General features: G+C 41.4%; 1 protein-coding gene across 5 annotated transcripts in view; it reads left to right on the top strand.

Moving 5' to 3' along the window:
- LOC134224743 (A disintegrin and metalloproteinase with thrombospondin motifs like) overlaps positions 1-17,640 on the top strand; it is a 590,502-nt gene that overhangs the window by 151,188 nt on the left and 421,674 nt on the right. For all 5 annotated transcript variants that reach the window (XM_062704282.1, XM_062704283.1, XM_062704280.1 and 2 more), the window contains one exon: positions 16,898-17,536. In XM_062704282.1, coding sequence (XP_062560266.1) covers positions 16,898-17,536 — 639 coding nt within the window. The remainder of the gene's footprint in view (positions 1-16,897; positions 17,537-17,640) is intronic.

Genomic DNA, 17,640 nt, shown 5'->3' on the forward strand with positions numbered 1-17,640 from the left:
ACCGGAAACTGCCAAGTTGATATCATTTGAAACATATTGGCTACGTTAAGTATGATATCTGTCGTTTCTGTAACATAGGATATGAAACCTAGGATCATCTGCTCTACAGTTGTGATGCATTGTACAAGTGTAGATCTGAATTTCTAAGTAGTGGCTTCATGCAGCCATGAAAAAAATGGACGGACTGCAAATCCTGTAAAATTAGTGGGTTTTATACTTTAGGCTTTCTTGTTGGTTTGTTATTAATTGCCCCTTAACTTATAAATCTGATCTATTCCTCAAAGATGAAATCTTGATTTCGGCGCCCCCTAAGGCCTGGCGCCCTTGGCGGGGGTCAACCTAGCCACCCTCACGCCACGGCGCTGGGACTAATTAATTGATAATAATTATGCTTATTCTGCGTGGGGAAGAGCCGTTTGGCCAAATACCGTTCGACAGAATGCTATATTGCCGAATGCTACTAGGCCGAAAGCTGTTTGGCCGAAGATACAATTTCACCAAACAGGCATTATATAGCCAAATAGGTCATTTGGCCGAATAAGTCATTCGGCCGAATAGACCATTTAGCCGAAAAAGTCATTTTACCGAAAAGGTCATTTGGCCGAATAGGTTATTTGACCAAACAGGACATTTGGCAGAAAAGGTCATCTGGCCGAATAGGTCATTATGCCGGTAGGTAGGTCAGTTGGCTGAATAGGTCATTATGCCGAACAGGTCGTGATGAGTGAGATCTGTGAAAATTGAGAAGTTGGAAGTGAGGAGTGAGACGTCTTATTATTCAAATCTCACATCTCATTGTGAAAAATGAGAAGTGCGAAGTAAGAAGTGAAATGTTGCACTACTCACTTCGCGCTTCTTACTTTTTACAGTCAGAAATAAGAAAAAAGGAGTGAGAAGTAAAACGTCTTGCTTCCCATTCCTTATTTCTAATTTCTCACTGTAAAAAGTAAGTAGTGTGAAATGAAACGTCGCACCACTCACTACTCACTTTTTACTTCTCACTCCGTACTTCACACTTCTTACTGCTCACTCGTTAATTCTCACTTGTCATTACCTACTTCTTACTTCGTACTTCTCATTACTCACTTCGCACTTTTCCTTTTCAACTTATCAACTTCTCACTTTTTACTTCTCACTTGCTTCTTCTTACTTTTAACTTCGCACTTCTCAGTTCTACATTTTCACTTCCATTCCCTTCTCACTTCTCGTTTCTCACTTTTCACTTCTCATTTATATGTTTCCACTTTTCACTTATAATTTTTCTGAATTTTCACTTTTCACTATTCATTTCTAACTTCTCACTTTTCACTTCTCACTTGCTAACTCTTACTTTTCATTTCGTACTTTTCACTTCTCATTTCGCACTTTTTACTTCTCACTTTTCGCTTCTCGCTTCTCCCTTCTCATTTTTCACTTCTCACTTTAACACCACCTTCACCTTCTACTTCTCACTTTTTTTCTTATTTCTAACATAATGTCTCATTCAACACTTCTCGCTGTGCACTACACTGCTCACAATCGCATATTTGTGCCATATGAATAGGAAATCCAGCAAGAAATCCAGGGGAGGGGGTCTAGAACTTCCAAAAAGTAGTGGACGTCATATTTGAATCGCCCCTAATTCTTACTACTTACGTCTCATTACTCACTATTCACTACTCGCAATCTAAGTTTTTTTTTCTAACTAATGTCGGCCAAACGGCATTCGGTCTCATGACCCGGTCCGCCAAACCATATTCAATCAAATGGCTGACAACATCTGTTTCTGACAATATCGAGTTAGCGAGGTGAAAATGCTTGGAAAATTACTTCGACTTCGAGAATATCGAGTTATGGAGATATCGACTTACGGAGAAAACACAGTATGCTAGTTTCAAGGGACTTTGATTTTTATCGAGTAAACGAAAATATCGAGTTACAGAACATCGAGTTAGGGAGAGTTCACTGTAGTGAGAAGTGAGACGTCTCACTTTCTCACTTTTCAAATGACATGCTCGGCTAAATGACATGTTCGGTCAAATGATCTATTCAGCCAAATAATCTGTTCGGCCAAACGTTTTATTCGGCCAAATGTCCTATTCGGCCAAAGGTCCTTTTCTGCCATATGATCATATTTGACAAAACAACCTTTTCGAACGGATGACCCGTTCGGCCAAATGGGTTTCGGCCTAATGGTTTGTTCAGCCTAGTGGCATGTGGCCAAATGGCTTTCGACCGAATAGGCTTCGGCAAAACGACCCTTCCCCATTTTTCGTGTGACAGAGTATCAAAATCTGGAATATGACTGTTATGCGAATTAATATCAAGATAGAACAACACAAATGGGCTTCTATTTTCAAATTTCTAGAACAAAGTCTGTTATTTGGTCAGTTTTTTCAGAAACAGATGACAATATTAAGCTTATTTCCAACAAAACATCAAAATCGGCAAAAATCGACGTTATGCGATTTGGGGCAGTATAATGCTGTTATGAAGTCCCAACTCATAAATATATTCAGAGATATTAAGATCTGAACTCATGGACAGTTTAGAGCTTCGTAGATGTATTCTGTAATGTGTCTAAAATGTCGTTATAAAGTCCCGTGGAGCTATTCCAGCTAATACAAATAGTAGGGACATCGTAGATCTTCATGTTCATCGATTTGAATATTAAGATCTGAGTACAAAGACTGTTTGGAGTATCGTAGATGTTGAAAAAGATCTGTTATATCGCTGGACAAGCGAAGGATTCTATCATAAAGCTTTTTAATACGAGTTTTTAATAAGAATATGGTGAAGTGTGGTGTTTATTCCTTAGCTTAGAACATCAAAGTCACAACTCAAGGATAGTTTGAATGCTCTAGATCAGTGGTCTCCAAAGTGCACTTTATAGGGTTCTTCGATGTGGAGATTGGACAAATCAAGCATTCGAAATATATTCAATTTACAAAAAGGAGCTAACCGCGGTGGAGGTTGGTACTCGGATTTTGATGGAGATATTTAACAGAAAAATGGGTTTCGTACGGCCGAGTTGTCGAATAATATGCAATTGATTGCATCATGAAATATTTTTTCTTTGGAAATATTCGCGCGCCCTCTTCAACAATTCAAAATTGCTGTGTGCCCCTTAGCAGTAAGCAGATCACTGCTCTAGATCATCCTGACCTGTTCAATATGTTCCTGGATGGAACAGTCAGTTTCGAACATTTTTGCTGAAGAAAGTAAGCCTTTATCTCTTAAAACCGATTTTTGACAACTGATTTTCTTCTTGGGTCATACATAACCCATGCGTATTGAATAGGTATCTGTGCTAGCTCGGATTTAAATTTGAGTGAATCATTTGCCCAACTATTTAACCATGCTTATTAGGGAACATCCATAAATTACGTAACGCTTAGAGCGGTTGCCTGAAGTGTGACGACTCATGCAAAATTTTCATATGCTAAAAATCATGAAAATCACGAACCGACAAGTTCATGTAATCAAGATTATAATTCATGATTCCAGGAATATTATTTATGGTACTGTGCAGTCCCCACCAGTCGACAAAATACATAACTGGTTATACTTCTAACACTCCGTTCCCAAGAAGCAAGAACGACTGAGAAAAAGCACGCCAGACTCACACTCAGTGGACTCGAGTTTGACTGTGTTAAACTTTTTTAAATTATTCCAAAATGCCTTATGCGAAAAAAAATCATGAAATCATAAATTATATTCATGGTATATTTTCATAACATGAAAACACGATGGATTCATGAAATCATGAATCATTTTCTCATTTCGGGGAACGGATTTCTACCCGTGAAGTGTGACATCGGGGGAGAAGGGTTAAAAATAACTGTTTTTTGCGTTCCGTAATTAATGGGTCTTCCCTTAAATAAACGAAAAATATCGTTGTTATGGCTCGTCCCTTTGGTACTTCTTTCCGGTGCTGTCCCATCGTCGAAATATCAGGTTATGAGTTTTTTCAACAACATTATTGAGGTTTGATTGTGATTTTGTTTGATCCTCTAAGAACTCAAATTTAAATTTTAAAAATATGTATAGTTTTTGGCGCAAATTTCATTAAGTTATTCGATTACAATATTTGATTAAAAATATGCCAGAAAATGAAACAATTAGACTGTTCCACGCTTATCACACACAATAACACCGTTTCCATTCATTCATCAGAGAGCAACAACTGCATTAAAGCAAAAAACAGTCTGCTAAATGAGGCATTTTTCATCTGGATACACTACATGTGTGCTGCTTCCACGTTCTGCCTTTTCGATTGCCCGATCTGATCTAATCAAGAATCGCAAATAAACAAGTACTGCGAACATTAGTGGTGATGTGTGAGTTAGTCTCCACTTGATTTAGCGAGATAGAACTTGTGTCAGCTGCACTTGTGTTGCTGTTCTGTGTTTACTATTATAAAGCATGTGCGTGTGTGTCGTACATATGCGTTTTACGCTGTCAGAGCCACCAGATTTCAGCTTGTAATTTACGTTGGAACAACTTTTCGCCAATTGCTTCTCGCTACCAAATTCGGGTCCCTTCGCCGACCAATAACCACACCGCTCGAATACTATGAAGCGCATACAAGGCAGCGTTATGCACCCGCTGACTGCGGTTGTCACTACGGCGGCCGCACAGTGGAACAGGTTCAACGCCAGCAGTAGCGCAGCAAGGATGTCCAGTTGTTCCGCCACTTCATCACTGCTTGGGTGGAGGCTTTTCGCGGGGTGTGCGCGATCGGACTAGGCCTAGGTCTAGGCCTGTTTGGAATTGGATTCAATGTCGCCCATTTCATGCATGGCTGGGAAAGGAGTATTTTCGAGAATGTCAAAACCAATTAGCACCTTCTCGGAACGCCATCGCAACGAAATAATCGAATTAACGAATGTCGTAATGGGCTTTAGCAAATTAAGTAATAACGCGTATCGGAAGTTAACCGAATGGAACGAATGGCACGGGGGTAAATATGAATCATTATGCAAACCTTTTTGTTTCAGACTTCAGTACCGACCGACGCGACACCTTGTCTATTTTTGGCATTGCCGCCAAGTGCGGCGGATATGTAACTTTAACCAAAAAAGAACAACGCATAATGATTGCGTTGCTTCATGGTCGCATGAGTCAAAAGTAAGCGAAAGATGCCACTAGGCCTTCGTGTTCGTTGTAATAAAGTCACAAAAACAAAATTGAAACAGTTTTATTTATTTTTGGTCTTAATCAATTCTTTGGTAGTTTAGAAGGTAAACACCAGTTCCTTTGTACAGAATTAATGGGAAATGAACGATCGCTCCCCAGGCCACTGCGAGTTGTGATGCCTGCGTAGGAAATGGTGGGGTTTGACAGTGAGCTCTTTTAAATCAAGTCCTGGTGTTTGGTTGGACACTAAACAGACCTGACTCGACGGTCCTCCAACGAGACTGGAGGTTTGCGCAGGCCCAATAAGCTGCGTATAATTTGCTGGACAAGACGTGATATGAGGTGATCAAAAGGTGGCGGGAGCACTACAAAAAGCACCTGAATGGCGATGTGGCAGCAAACCTGGGAGCACGCACGCAAGACATACGTTTTACATCTCCGGATCTCCAGGAAATCTAGGAGCTGAAAACAACAAAGCCCCTGGGTTTGACCAACCATCAAGAAAGCTGTTAAATACGGTGGAGAGCCACTGGTAAGGGTGTTGCACTGTGTCGTTACCAAGATTTGGAAGGAAAAGGTTTTGCCGCAGGAGTAGATGGAAGGTGTCGTGTGTCCTATCTACAAAAAAAGGTGTTAAGATGGATTGCAGCATCTTCCGCGCAATCACATTGCTGAACGACCCCTACAATTATATTATGTAGGGTCATGGGTTCGAGTCCCATCGAAGGGAAAGTGATTACCTCCAATACATTTTCCAAATCAATATCTTCCACATAACGTACATATTCACATATGAGTTTTCATAACATTGTAAATTAACGTCCAAGTCGGGTGGTTTAATCCCCGGAAATAGGCAATTACCTTTGATTGGACTGAATTATATTATTGTTATTTACTCAGAGTTAGGCCGGAGCGGTCTGTGCAGTATCTAGAAACCTTCTCCGTTCAACTCGGTCTATGGCTGCACGTCGCCAGCCACGCAGTATGCGGAGGGACCGCAAATCGTCTTCCACCTCATCGATCCGCCTTGCTCGCTGCACACTTCGCCATCTTGAGCCCGTCGGATCGTTGTCGAGAACCATTTTCACCAGATTATTGTTAGAGATTCTGAATGCGTGCCGCAGTCTTCTGATTTTCGGATGATTGTTCTTCCAACAGCTATTGCAACTCGCTGTTGCAACTCCTCCATGCATCGACTTCAAATCTGCAGCGTCATAGACAGTACGCAATAATTTTCTGCTGGAAATTCCAACTGCACGTAGACCCTCCACGAGCTTTGTCCTGGTCTCGTGTCCGGTGAGCGTTTTTTAGATTGTCAATTTGGTACGGCGGCAAACTCTCTGACTACTGTAAACTTTCCCTTAAACTTTGAAAAGACCATCGAGTTAGGGAGGTATCGAGATAGGGATAGGCTGACCAGATTATTTTGGTGAAAAAAACGGGACAAACACGCTTGCGAAACAGGACATGTCAAAAACATTTAAAAAAAGGGAGATTCAAAAAGAATAATCGAAAATGAACCTTATCTGAAAATTAGAATGTCTGTCCATGCGCTTAATTTTATTGATGGTGAGGTGTGACCTGATTTTCAGGAAATATTTGTCTACCAAGTTACTGATGAAATTTGCTAAATTTTAGTGCCTCCGGAAAAAGCAGCAAAAAATATTGAAATAAAATTGTATGCAATAATTACTGGGAGAAGTATTTGTTGTCATTAACTTTTTACAACCTTAAGAAAAGTCGATCAATGGAAAATACAAACCGGCATTGATAGTATGCTTTCAAGCGCAAACACGATGGAGTTCAAAAATCGTTGCCAGGTCGCCCTCACCTCACGTTTTTTCTCGCACAAATGACAATTTTAAAATCTAAATAATCTTAAAACCTTTTTTTGTGTGCTGCAAGTGAGCACAGGTGATAAACTGATTTTTGCTGCTGCTTGTTGTTTGCTTTTGAAGTTATGTGCCCCTTAAAAGAACTATGTAGCTTTGAAGTTGGATTCCAACGAAATTCACCTTAAAAGCATCACTAATAACATAAAATATCACACTTTTTGATGGGTTTCATCCACTTTCTTAGTTGAGAGATGAGCCAGCCGAGGGCTGCAATTCTCTCTAATGAAGACATAAATAAACACTTTCTATGTATTTGATTTTAGATTCCTGCCTAAAATATTGAATTTGTTTGAATAATGTTCAAATAATATTTTTTACATTACGACGGGACAACATAATAAGGTCTTAAAAAGGGACTGTCCCGTTAAATATGGTAAGTGTGGCAAGCCTGGATAGGGAACACAATTACTTTTTTTCCAAAACACTTTTCATAGCATGTATAATAATATGGTTTAGGCTAATGTGGACGAATGCCGTTTGAGCGTATTGCTAAATTTTGTATCCTTTGTTGACAACTGAGGAGTGACAAATGAGAAGTTCGAAGTGAGTACAGAGTAGTGAGAAGTGAGTACTGAGATATGGAAGTAGTGAGTAGTGGAAAGTGAGAAATGAGAATTGAGTAGTGAATGGTGAGAAGTGGGATGTGGTAGTTGCGAAGTGAGAAGTTAAAAGTAAATAGTGAAGAAACCTATGCATGAGGTAATAATTAGGAAATGAGCAAATGACATGTAATGATAATAAGGAAATGAGCAGCGAGTTGTTGAGATGTGAGTGGTGGGACTTAAGACAAAAAAGAAGGAAAACAAGATGAAAGAAGGAAGAATAAAGAAGAAAGAAGTAAAAAAAGTTAGCGCTGCCCAACGTACGGCCCGCGGGCCGGATGCAGCCCTCGGCTCCATTTTTTGTGGCACGCGGCATGTAAGAAAAATAATCTCATATTTGGCCCGCCAGCTTTTCTATTTGGCTCGAGAAGCTTTTTTTATTATTCATTATTAAATACGTAAGTTTCAAATCAAAGCTCGCGCTGCAAACCTATTTATTAGAATTTGAAACGAAAAATATTATTTTACATAATTTGAATTGGTCAAAGTAGCTTATGTTCACGTTGAAAAAAAGAAGGCTGGTTTGCTTAATTTGTTCGGAAATCTTCTATATAATAAAAATGAAATGGTCTGTGTTCGTATCCGCATAACTCGAAAACGGCTGGATAGATTTTCTCCATTCCTTCAGCAAATATGTCCGTTATGGTTTCCGACGGGTTTATATGATATTTTCTCATGCAAAAATCACGAGTAAGCGTGGAGAAATTATGAAAAACTAAAATTAAGACATTTCGCATGGGCAGCTCAGAATACACATTTTCGCCTACTATGCAGGACAACGTCTGCCGGGTCGACTAGTTTTTGATATATTGAAGGAATCTGATTCCAAACATTCTACGAAATGTGACATGACAGGGCCCAGTTCAGGGATCGAATCCAAAAGAGAAAAAAAAACTCTCTCACTTATCATCTCTTTAAACATTTACGATATGTAGCATACCGTGTGAGACTTTTTGCAAAAACTGTAATCATAAAGAACTGATTTAAGAGGCTATACCCCATGATAAATTTCTTCTAAAAAAAACTCCAAACGCATGTGGAACAGGTCCTGATGATACATTTCAACTTGCTTTACACAGCTGTGCGAAAAGTATGGTCCCCAACGCAAAATTAACGAGATATCATCACTTCTCGGTGAGGGCTGCCTATCAGATTTTGTTTTTTCGCACTTGTATAAAAGTTTGATATACTTACAAGCCATAATAATTCGAAACAGATTTTGCCTCTCTTTTATCGTTGTTCGTTATCTAATGAGAGCGATTTCTGCAAACCCTGGCCCAGTTGATAGAACTTCGAAGGCTCAAAGCTCACTAAATTTAAATTTCCATTTAGGCTCAAAACAAATACTTATTTCTTTTTTCGTCCCATTGATCTTTCGATTATTATAGGCGTAAATTAATAAAATTGAAACACTCATCAGTTTTCTTAAATAATTTTCTATGAAAGCTGTATTCGGTAAAATCTTGCAATCGTCCCTCAAATAATAAAATTTGGCTACAAAACTTTGAGATAGTATTAGTTTGCACGGAAGACGGTGAAGAGTAAAAGTTCTCGCAGAAGATTTGAAAGCTACGTGAAAAAGCCGCTATTCTACTATCTTGCAAACAAAAAATACTGACGTGAAAAACGAAGGTAACTGTCTTGATGAGAGGAATTGATGGTCATTCTCGAATGACAGAGAAATTGATATTGAATTTAGAACACGGGTTCGAAACCTTACTATAATCCAATGTCCAATCCAATGACAAAGAGAACTTCTACAGCCAGCTCAATGCCGTGGTAGATAAATAGAATTCCGAAGAGTTATATCAAGATCTGTATGGGCGACTTCAATGCGAAGATCGCATCCGACAACTTGAAGCATGAGCGCATTGTTGCACGTTATGGTCTCGGAGAAATGAGTAAAAACGAAGAACTGGTCGCATAATTCTGCGGTAACAACGACATTATGATCGGGGAATCGCTCTTTCTCTCATCGACCGGTTCACAAGGTCACGTGGGTCTTCCGTGATGGCTTTACAGAAAATCAAATCGACCACATCTACATCAGCCGAAAATGGAAACGGAGCCTTCTTGCTGTACGGAATAAACGTAGTGCCGATATCGCGTCTGATCATCACCTCCTCATTGGCGAAATACGCCTACGCATTGTGCGGATTCGTCGGCAGGAGGAAAGAGTTGGACGACGATTCAATACACGCCGACTGGAAGACGCCACGGTGAAACGGTTCTTCGTTGAAGAACTGGAGACGCGTGCTCCAGATATTCCGGAAGGTGCCAGCGTGGAAGACCAATGGACCGCCATCAAGAATGCCTTCAGCGCCACCAGCGAGAACAATCTGGGCGAACTGCGCACACAGAGAAACCAAAGGATCACCGATGAGACCTGGAGGCAGATAGAGGAGCGAAGAGAAGCCAAAGCCGCGATAGAGCGATCAAAAACCAGAGGAGCCAAAGACTTAGCCCGTCAACGATACTCGGCTCATGTCGACGGGACAAGCGAGCGTGGGCAGGCTCTCTGGCTGACGAAGGAGAGAGAGCCGCAGCAACCGGGGACATTCGCCTCCTCTACGATATCACACGACGTTTAAGCGAGGCGAAGATGAATGCAACGATGCCTGTGAAAGACGCGAATGTTCAGTTATTAACCGACCCAACTGACCAGCTGAAACGCTGGTTCGAGCACTTCGAACAACTTTTTCAAGTGCCAGCCAGGCCATCACCACCTCGGCATGATCTGCCTAGGATCCGACGTATAACACGCGTCAATACCGAAGCTCCATCACTGCTAGAGATTCAAACAGCCATTCAAAGCATGAAATCGAATAAAGCCCCAGGGGTCGACCGCATATCAGCCGAGATGCTCAAAGCTGACCCCATGACATCCGCTCAACTACTGTATCGTTTATTTCGTAACATCCGGGACACCGCAACTTTCCCTGTCGACTGGATGCAGGGTATCTTAGTGAAGGTGCTAAAAAGGGTCACCTGACTGTATGCGAGAACTGGCGAGGCATTATGTTGCTGTGTACCATTCTCAAAGTTCTGTACAAAATTATCCTAGTCCGGATTCAGGAGAAGATCGATGCGACTCTCCGGCGGCCGCAAGCCGGATTCCGTGCCGGAAGATCCTGTGTGGACCATATTGTCACGCTCCGCATAATTCTGGAGCAGGTCAACGAATTCCAAGAGTCCCTTTACTTGGTATTCATTGACTACGAAAAAGCTTTCGACCGTCTCAATCACGAGAATATGTGGAGCGACCTGAGACGCAAGGGGGTTCCTGAGAAAATCTTCGACCTCATCGAAGCACAGTACGAGGCCTTCTCGTGTAGAGTGCTGCATAATGGGGTCTTGTCCGACCCTATCCGGGTCGTAGCTGGTGTGAGGCAAACATGTATTCTATCACCGTTACTGTTCCTCATCGTAATCGACGAGATTCTGGTAGATGCGATTGACCGTGAACCACACCGCGGGCTGTTATGGCTGCCTATAACCATGGAGCACCTAAACGACTTCGAATTGGCGGATGACGTTGCACTACTCGCGCCACGGCGCTCTGATATGCAGAGTAAGCTCAACGACCTTTCCGATCGCTCCTCCTCGGCAGGTTTAGTCATCAACGTCAACAAAACTAAATCGTTGGATGTAAACACGGTGACTCCTTCCAGTTTCACAGTAGCCGGGCAACCAGTGCAGAATGTTGAAAGCTTCCAATATCTTGGTAGCCAAATGGCGTCAGACGGCGGTACCAAGATCGACATGAGCGCACGGATCAAGAAAGCAAGGGCAGCCTTTGCGAGTTTAAGAAATATCTGAAAAAACAGGCAGATAAGTGAACGCACCAAAATACGAATTTTCAACTCTAACGTGAAATCTGTGCTGTTATACGCTAGCGAAACATGGTGTGTGTCAGTGGAGAAGACTCAACGGCTGCAGGTGTTCATCAGCAGATGCCTGCGGTATATAATTCGTGATCGAAAGTGGGGCTGGATCGGCCACACTCTACGTAGGGGCGGGAACGAAATCTGTAAACAAGCATTAGACTGTAACCCAGCGGGACATCGCAGCAGAAGCAGACTCAGAGGCTCTTGGCGGCGAAGCCTCAATAGAGAAATAAAAGACCGAAATCTAACCTGGCAACAGATTAAAGCGATAGATGGAAATCTTTCACCACCGGAGGTGTATAGGATTCATAATTAAGTAAATAAGAGAAATTGACAGTTTTGATCCCAATGCAGGAAACAACTAACGGGAAAACCCTGATGGCTGTTGAGGCCTGTGTGAAGGTACTTTATAATCAACGTTAAGGCACTCAACTTTGCGAATTTCAGTGTCTAAGTGATACCGTGCATGAGAGATTTTATTCTTTTCGAAAAGAAAATGGCACCATTTCTACAAGATGAAGGAAAACCAGTGCCCGAGCCGAATGATCCTGAATAGATGAGTGACTTGGCATTTTAGCAAATATCGCCAAACATCTCAATGACTTGAACATAAAGCACTTCAGCACAGTGGGTTGCTGAAATCTGATACAATTCTACAAACAGAAAGAAAAGAAAGAAAGAAAAAGAAATAAGGATGAAGGAAGAAGGGAAAGGAAGGAGAAGAATGATGAAGGAGAAAGAAAAGGGGAATAAAGAAAAAAGAAAAATCAAAAAGGAAGAAGGAAAATCGAAAAAGGAGAAAAAAGGAGGAAAAAGGAGCAGGCAAGAATGATTAACGAAGATTAAGAAGTAAGAAGAAAGATGAGAAATATGGAAAAAGGATGAATGGAGAGGAAACAAGAAAGAAAGTAGATGGAGAAGGAAGATAGAAAAAGGGAGTGGGAATAGAAAAGAAGAAACAGGAAGAAGGAAATGCCAGAAGGCAGAAAGAAGAAGGAAAGAAAAAAAGATAAATAAATAGGAAGAGGGAATGGGAATGGAATAAGAGAAGGGGAAGGAAAAAGGAGAATTAAAGAGCCCAAGGTTGGCTCGTCTCGTAAATGATGTTTTGAATTATCGCTGGTATAAATCTCCATTAAGGTGGACCACACTCATATGCAAAACAAAACAAAAAATCAAAATAGCTTTTTCGAGACGTATACCCCACCCCCTGCAAATGAAACTATGTACTCATGTTTGACAGACATCACCATTTTAGTGTCTCGATTTGTTCTCGTCAGAGCGTATTTGAATTTTATGTGCGGTCATTGATAGTTACTCACTATTGGCCGATGCATTGCAAACCAACTCCAATAAGTTGTAAAAAGTAAATAAGTAAGTAAAATTCGCTTACTACACATATGCTTTATTATCGAGTTGTAGTCAGTCGATCCTTTTGTCCTGTACTGTGCATATACAATGTAATGCTGATTTCATCTCAGTGTACGAAATGATATTTCCGAGGAAAACTAATGTTCCGGAAACGTTATTGTCGGGGAAATGTCACGTCGAAAAAACAACATTTATGTACACAACTTTGGCATATAAATCGAATTAGTAATTTTCAAAATACGTAAGGTTCTTGTACAGATATTGAAAAAAATACAGAATTGTAATGTTTTCTCAAATAGATTGAAATAACGACTGGAACGCGCAAAAACTTGTTGATTTAAATTGGGTATATTTTTTTAATCGTGCACTTAACAAACTTGAACACCACTCATGTTGTATGTGTGTTCGTCCGGAGTTAATAATCAGTCAGGCTTGCGTCAAAATAAGAGGAAATGAAATCCCTATCTTTCCCACGCAAACTTGACAACATTTCTGAAAGTGGCATCATAATAACCGATGAAACATGTGTCATGGCGCAAGGTCAAGAGTTTCACATAGCTATTGCTAGGAAGAAAGATGTTAAAGTATGCCAATTAGTATTTGATTTGGTAGGTGATTTTAACTTTTGCCTTATTGGAACGAAAAAAACCATAGTTCCATATTGTTTTTGCCAGACTAAGCATCCAGTCATTAAAAGAAAATAGGGCAGGAACGGTATAACGCCGACAACATCCATGTTGCACACAAGGACAAAAACCGCTCAAACTCACCGGAGCTGCGCCCAATCGGAAGGTATTGGACAATCGTCGAGCAAAATCTCAAAAAATCATAATTGAGCTTACGTTTACTTTTTTTACGGTTGGTACTGCAGTTGTACAACCTGGCTTAGAATCCTCGCAGTTAATAACTGTGGAAGAGCTTAATGAACACTAAGCTGCGAGGCGGCTCTTTCCCAGTGTGGGGATGTAATGCCAATAAGAAGAAGAAGAAGACAACAGTTGTACAAAACTTCAAATTCTGTTTTTTTTAATTTGACGCTATTTTGAAAACTGATTAGTAAATGGTTAAAACAGAATAGGAGCCTTTCACAAATTATGAAACGCTGTATGAGAAGGGAGATTAGTTTTGCCTTAATCTTTTCCATAGGACACAAAATGACTCATTTAGAATCTCCGTCCCTGATTCTAGGGACAATCAAGGCCTTCTTCTTTTTATTGGCATTACATCCCCACACTGGGACAGAGCCGCCTCGCAGCTTAGTGTTCACTGAGCACTTCCACAGTTATTAACTGCGAGGGTTCTAAGCCAGGTTACTATTTTTGTATTTGTATATCATGAGGCTAGCACGATGATACTTTATGGCCCAGCGAAGTCGAGACAATTTCCAATCCGAAAATTGACTAGACCAGCACCGGGAATCGAATCCAGCCAGCCTCAGCATGATCTTGCTTTGTAGCCGCGCGTCTTACCGCACGGCTAAGGAGGGCCCCATCAAGGCCTATGAACTGAAATGACATTTCTACCAGTATCTGTTTCCCATCCCAATGTGTATTAATTTGAAAATCTCTGGATCTTATCAATGCAGCCACCTATTTGATACCCCACAGGATTACTCAGAGTTATTATTGTTTTGCTCTGGCTCTGCACATTGCTTTGTATGTTTATTAAACATTCAACAGATAATATGGTATCACGTCCATAAATAACTATTTCAGGCATATAAATATCTACTGTTGGCTCCTAGTCCTGTATTCCTATCACGTAGATGTCCGGACTACACCGCTGCTAATCCGAAAGTTCATTAGAACGATTATCGTTATTCTAGCAGCAATCGTACTTGCCTCATCAGCAGTAGAAGAACCAGACAGTAAACAAGCACCACCGTAGATAAATCACAACCATTAATTATCTTGTCACCTGCGCCGAGCATTTCCCACCATCATAATTAAGTCTTCTTCCAGTCCAATCGGCTGCGATGCGCTGGGAACGTTGCACTTTCGTGATGAATATTTAACTATGGATTAAAACAGCATTTATCATGTTGTGATAGATGCCTGTCGAGATTATTGAAATTAGCTGACGTCCCGTGACTTTATAGGCACAGGCACTCATTGAGCGCACATAACTAGAATGTTGTTTGTCTCACTGAATCATCTATGTGCTATCGTGATGATTCGATCTATGGTCGTGCCCGCTTGCGATCGGATCTTTATCAAATTCTGACGGAGGTAACCTTTTCCAATCGCATATGTCCAATTGCACATTGATTGCGTGCACGATATTCGCGATCCCCATGATTATCGAAGACCAGCAAACTGACGTGACTTGCTCCAGATGCGACAGCGACAGGTGGCGACTCGGAATGGTGACAAGGTCGCAACGGATGTTGACGCGACGCATTATGTAATTTGTGTCCCAAACGGGCCTGGCTTCCAGCGCTTTATAATGTCAAACCTAGACTCTGTCAGCATCAAATTATAGAGAAGCTCATCATCCCGCGCGATGAGCCAGAGGAAACGCGACCTGCATCACACGAGGGTCGCGAGCGAGCGATCTCTCTAATTAACCGATCAATCCGAATAAATGGGACTTCCCCCAACCTGGGTTATGCTGCTGCAGCTGCGTCTGCGTGACTTCAATAATGGAGTGCAACGCCTTAATGATCCCCTTTTTCCGTTGGTCTTTCGATCCGTGATGACGACACAATCGTCGCGGCCGTCGTCGTTGGCAAAACAAGCGTATCGTTTGTTTTAGACTTCAGCTAACGCTTCGGCACACGCGAGATCTGTATGGGCAGATAGTCGTAATGTAACTGACCCGGTTGGAGTCCAAGGGATCGCATTCGCCACTTGTGAGGCCTTGCGTGTAAATTCCACATTGATATATGCATCCGTTGTGGGATCGGAGCTGGCACGAAGGTTTACTCAACTCAATGTTCCAAAGATGCTGCCACTAAGAGGCGATGCGTTAAGGTGTTTGAAGTAGGTTAGTAAACAGCAAAGGTATCCATTTGAGAAGGGTTTCGAAATATTGCTCTTAACGTTTTTCTAATCTATGTTTTTAAAGCGCATCAACTCAACCCTTCGGTTGGATAAGTGGATGGTCGCTGGATTGGTGAATGCTAGTTTGAATTGTTTAGAAAAAAAAGTTATCGCTACAAGCGTTTTTTCTGTATTCATTATCTAGCTCTAACCTTCATGGTGGCTTCTTCGTCATCACGTTTATGTCACTTATAATGATGATATATAATCGGACATACTGTGTTACAAGAAGACAAGAAGACAAAGACAAAAATAAAAGAAAATAATTAAAAGCCGTTTCACAAATTTGATATCGAATTATTTATTATTTTTAAGTATCGATTCTTGCAGTAATCACTTCACTACATATTTAAGATAACACTTAGCTACAACCATCTTACAAACAAAAACTCCATGTCACATCATGTTGCAGGCTGACTAGGCTAGATGTACCAGTCGTAGCTATAGTACCAGTTGTCGCACTAGTGCTTTATTTGCGAAATGGCCAATCAAATCACCACACAACAAGTTCAGATCGATATTCATAGGATACGATAACACCTTTGATCTCCTCCAAAACAAGCAAAGCATAATTGTAAAAAATGATTTTGCTAAATTTTTGACGTCCTTTGCACCAGTTGTCGCACTAGTGGTCCCAACTTGGCCAATCCCATAAGAAAACAATGGGATTTGCCAAATAAGGAACCAAAATTAAGAATAGTGCCATAACTGGTGCATGCGTTCCTATTATGGATTAGTCAATTTTGAGGATTATAACAAATTTTATTGTGGTTTTCACAGCTATTCTAAGGAGCAGGAAGTAAAACTTTTCTCTTGATATGTAAAGTCGACGCGCATGCCTTTTACTTATTAAAAAAAAACAATTGTTCTCATGTATGACGACGATTGGTACACCCACCCTATGTAAAAATATATCAACCAATTCATTTATGTAACTATCCTCAACATATGACTAATCGAATCTCTTCTCGCCCTTTCTGCAGATCCACCGGCAGATGAGCGCCACTCAGCTGCAGGAGGTGTTCCACGTGGACCACCCGGACTCGGTTCCGCACTACGAACTGATTCAGCTAACGCACCACACCAACCAGCCTTCGTTTCACTACCGCCGCAAAAGAAGCATAGAGACAGCACCGGGTTCGAAAGGAGCCGACAGCGGAGGTGGCGGCAACAGTCTACTCCCCGGTGGCGGAAACCACCACGTGAAGAAAGATCTGAGCAAAGTGAAGTTTAGTGAGAAAGCAAGTGAGAGCCAAGTGCCGGCCAAGAAGGGCTTCGTCGTGAAGGAAGAAGCACCGACTTCGACGGCGACGGCTCCAACGCCCGAGCAGGAGCAAATCCTGCCGGAAATGCAACCTCAACAAAAGACGCCACAACAGGCAAACAGTGCAGGGGGTGCGAATGAAAGTGAAAGTGATAGCTATAGTAAAATTAGTGGAACCAGCATACGGGACATCAGTCAGCATCGAGTGTCATTCAGTGCTTTCGGTGAGAGCCTGAACCTAACGCTGGACAAAACCGAGGGGCTGTTCCGCGATGGTCCGCACGCGTTGCGCATGTGGAACGTGCGGGTCGATCCGAACGCGACGCAGGGTCTCGTGTACGAGGAGATACACGAAGAGGTGAGTTTATTTTATTTTATATTTATTTTAATTATGACTTAATGATCTCAAATGATCTAACGTGTATTATTGATGATATCAATTTATGACAATTTTGATTAGCA

This window comes from Armigeres subalbatus, chromosome 3 (genome assembly GCF_024139115.2).
Source record: "Armigeres subalbatus isolate Guangzhou_Male chromosome 3, GZ_Asu_2, whole genome shotgun sequence".
NCBI classification, from domain to species: Eukaryota; Metazoa; Arthropoda; class Insecta; order Diptera; family Culicidae; genus Armigeres; species Armigeres subalbatus.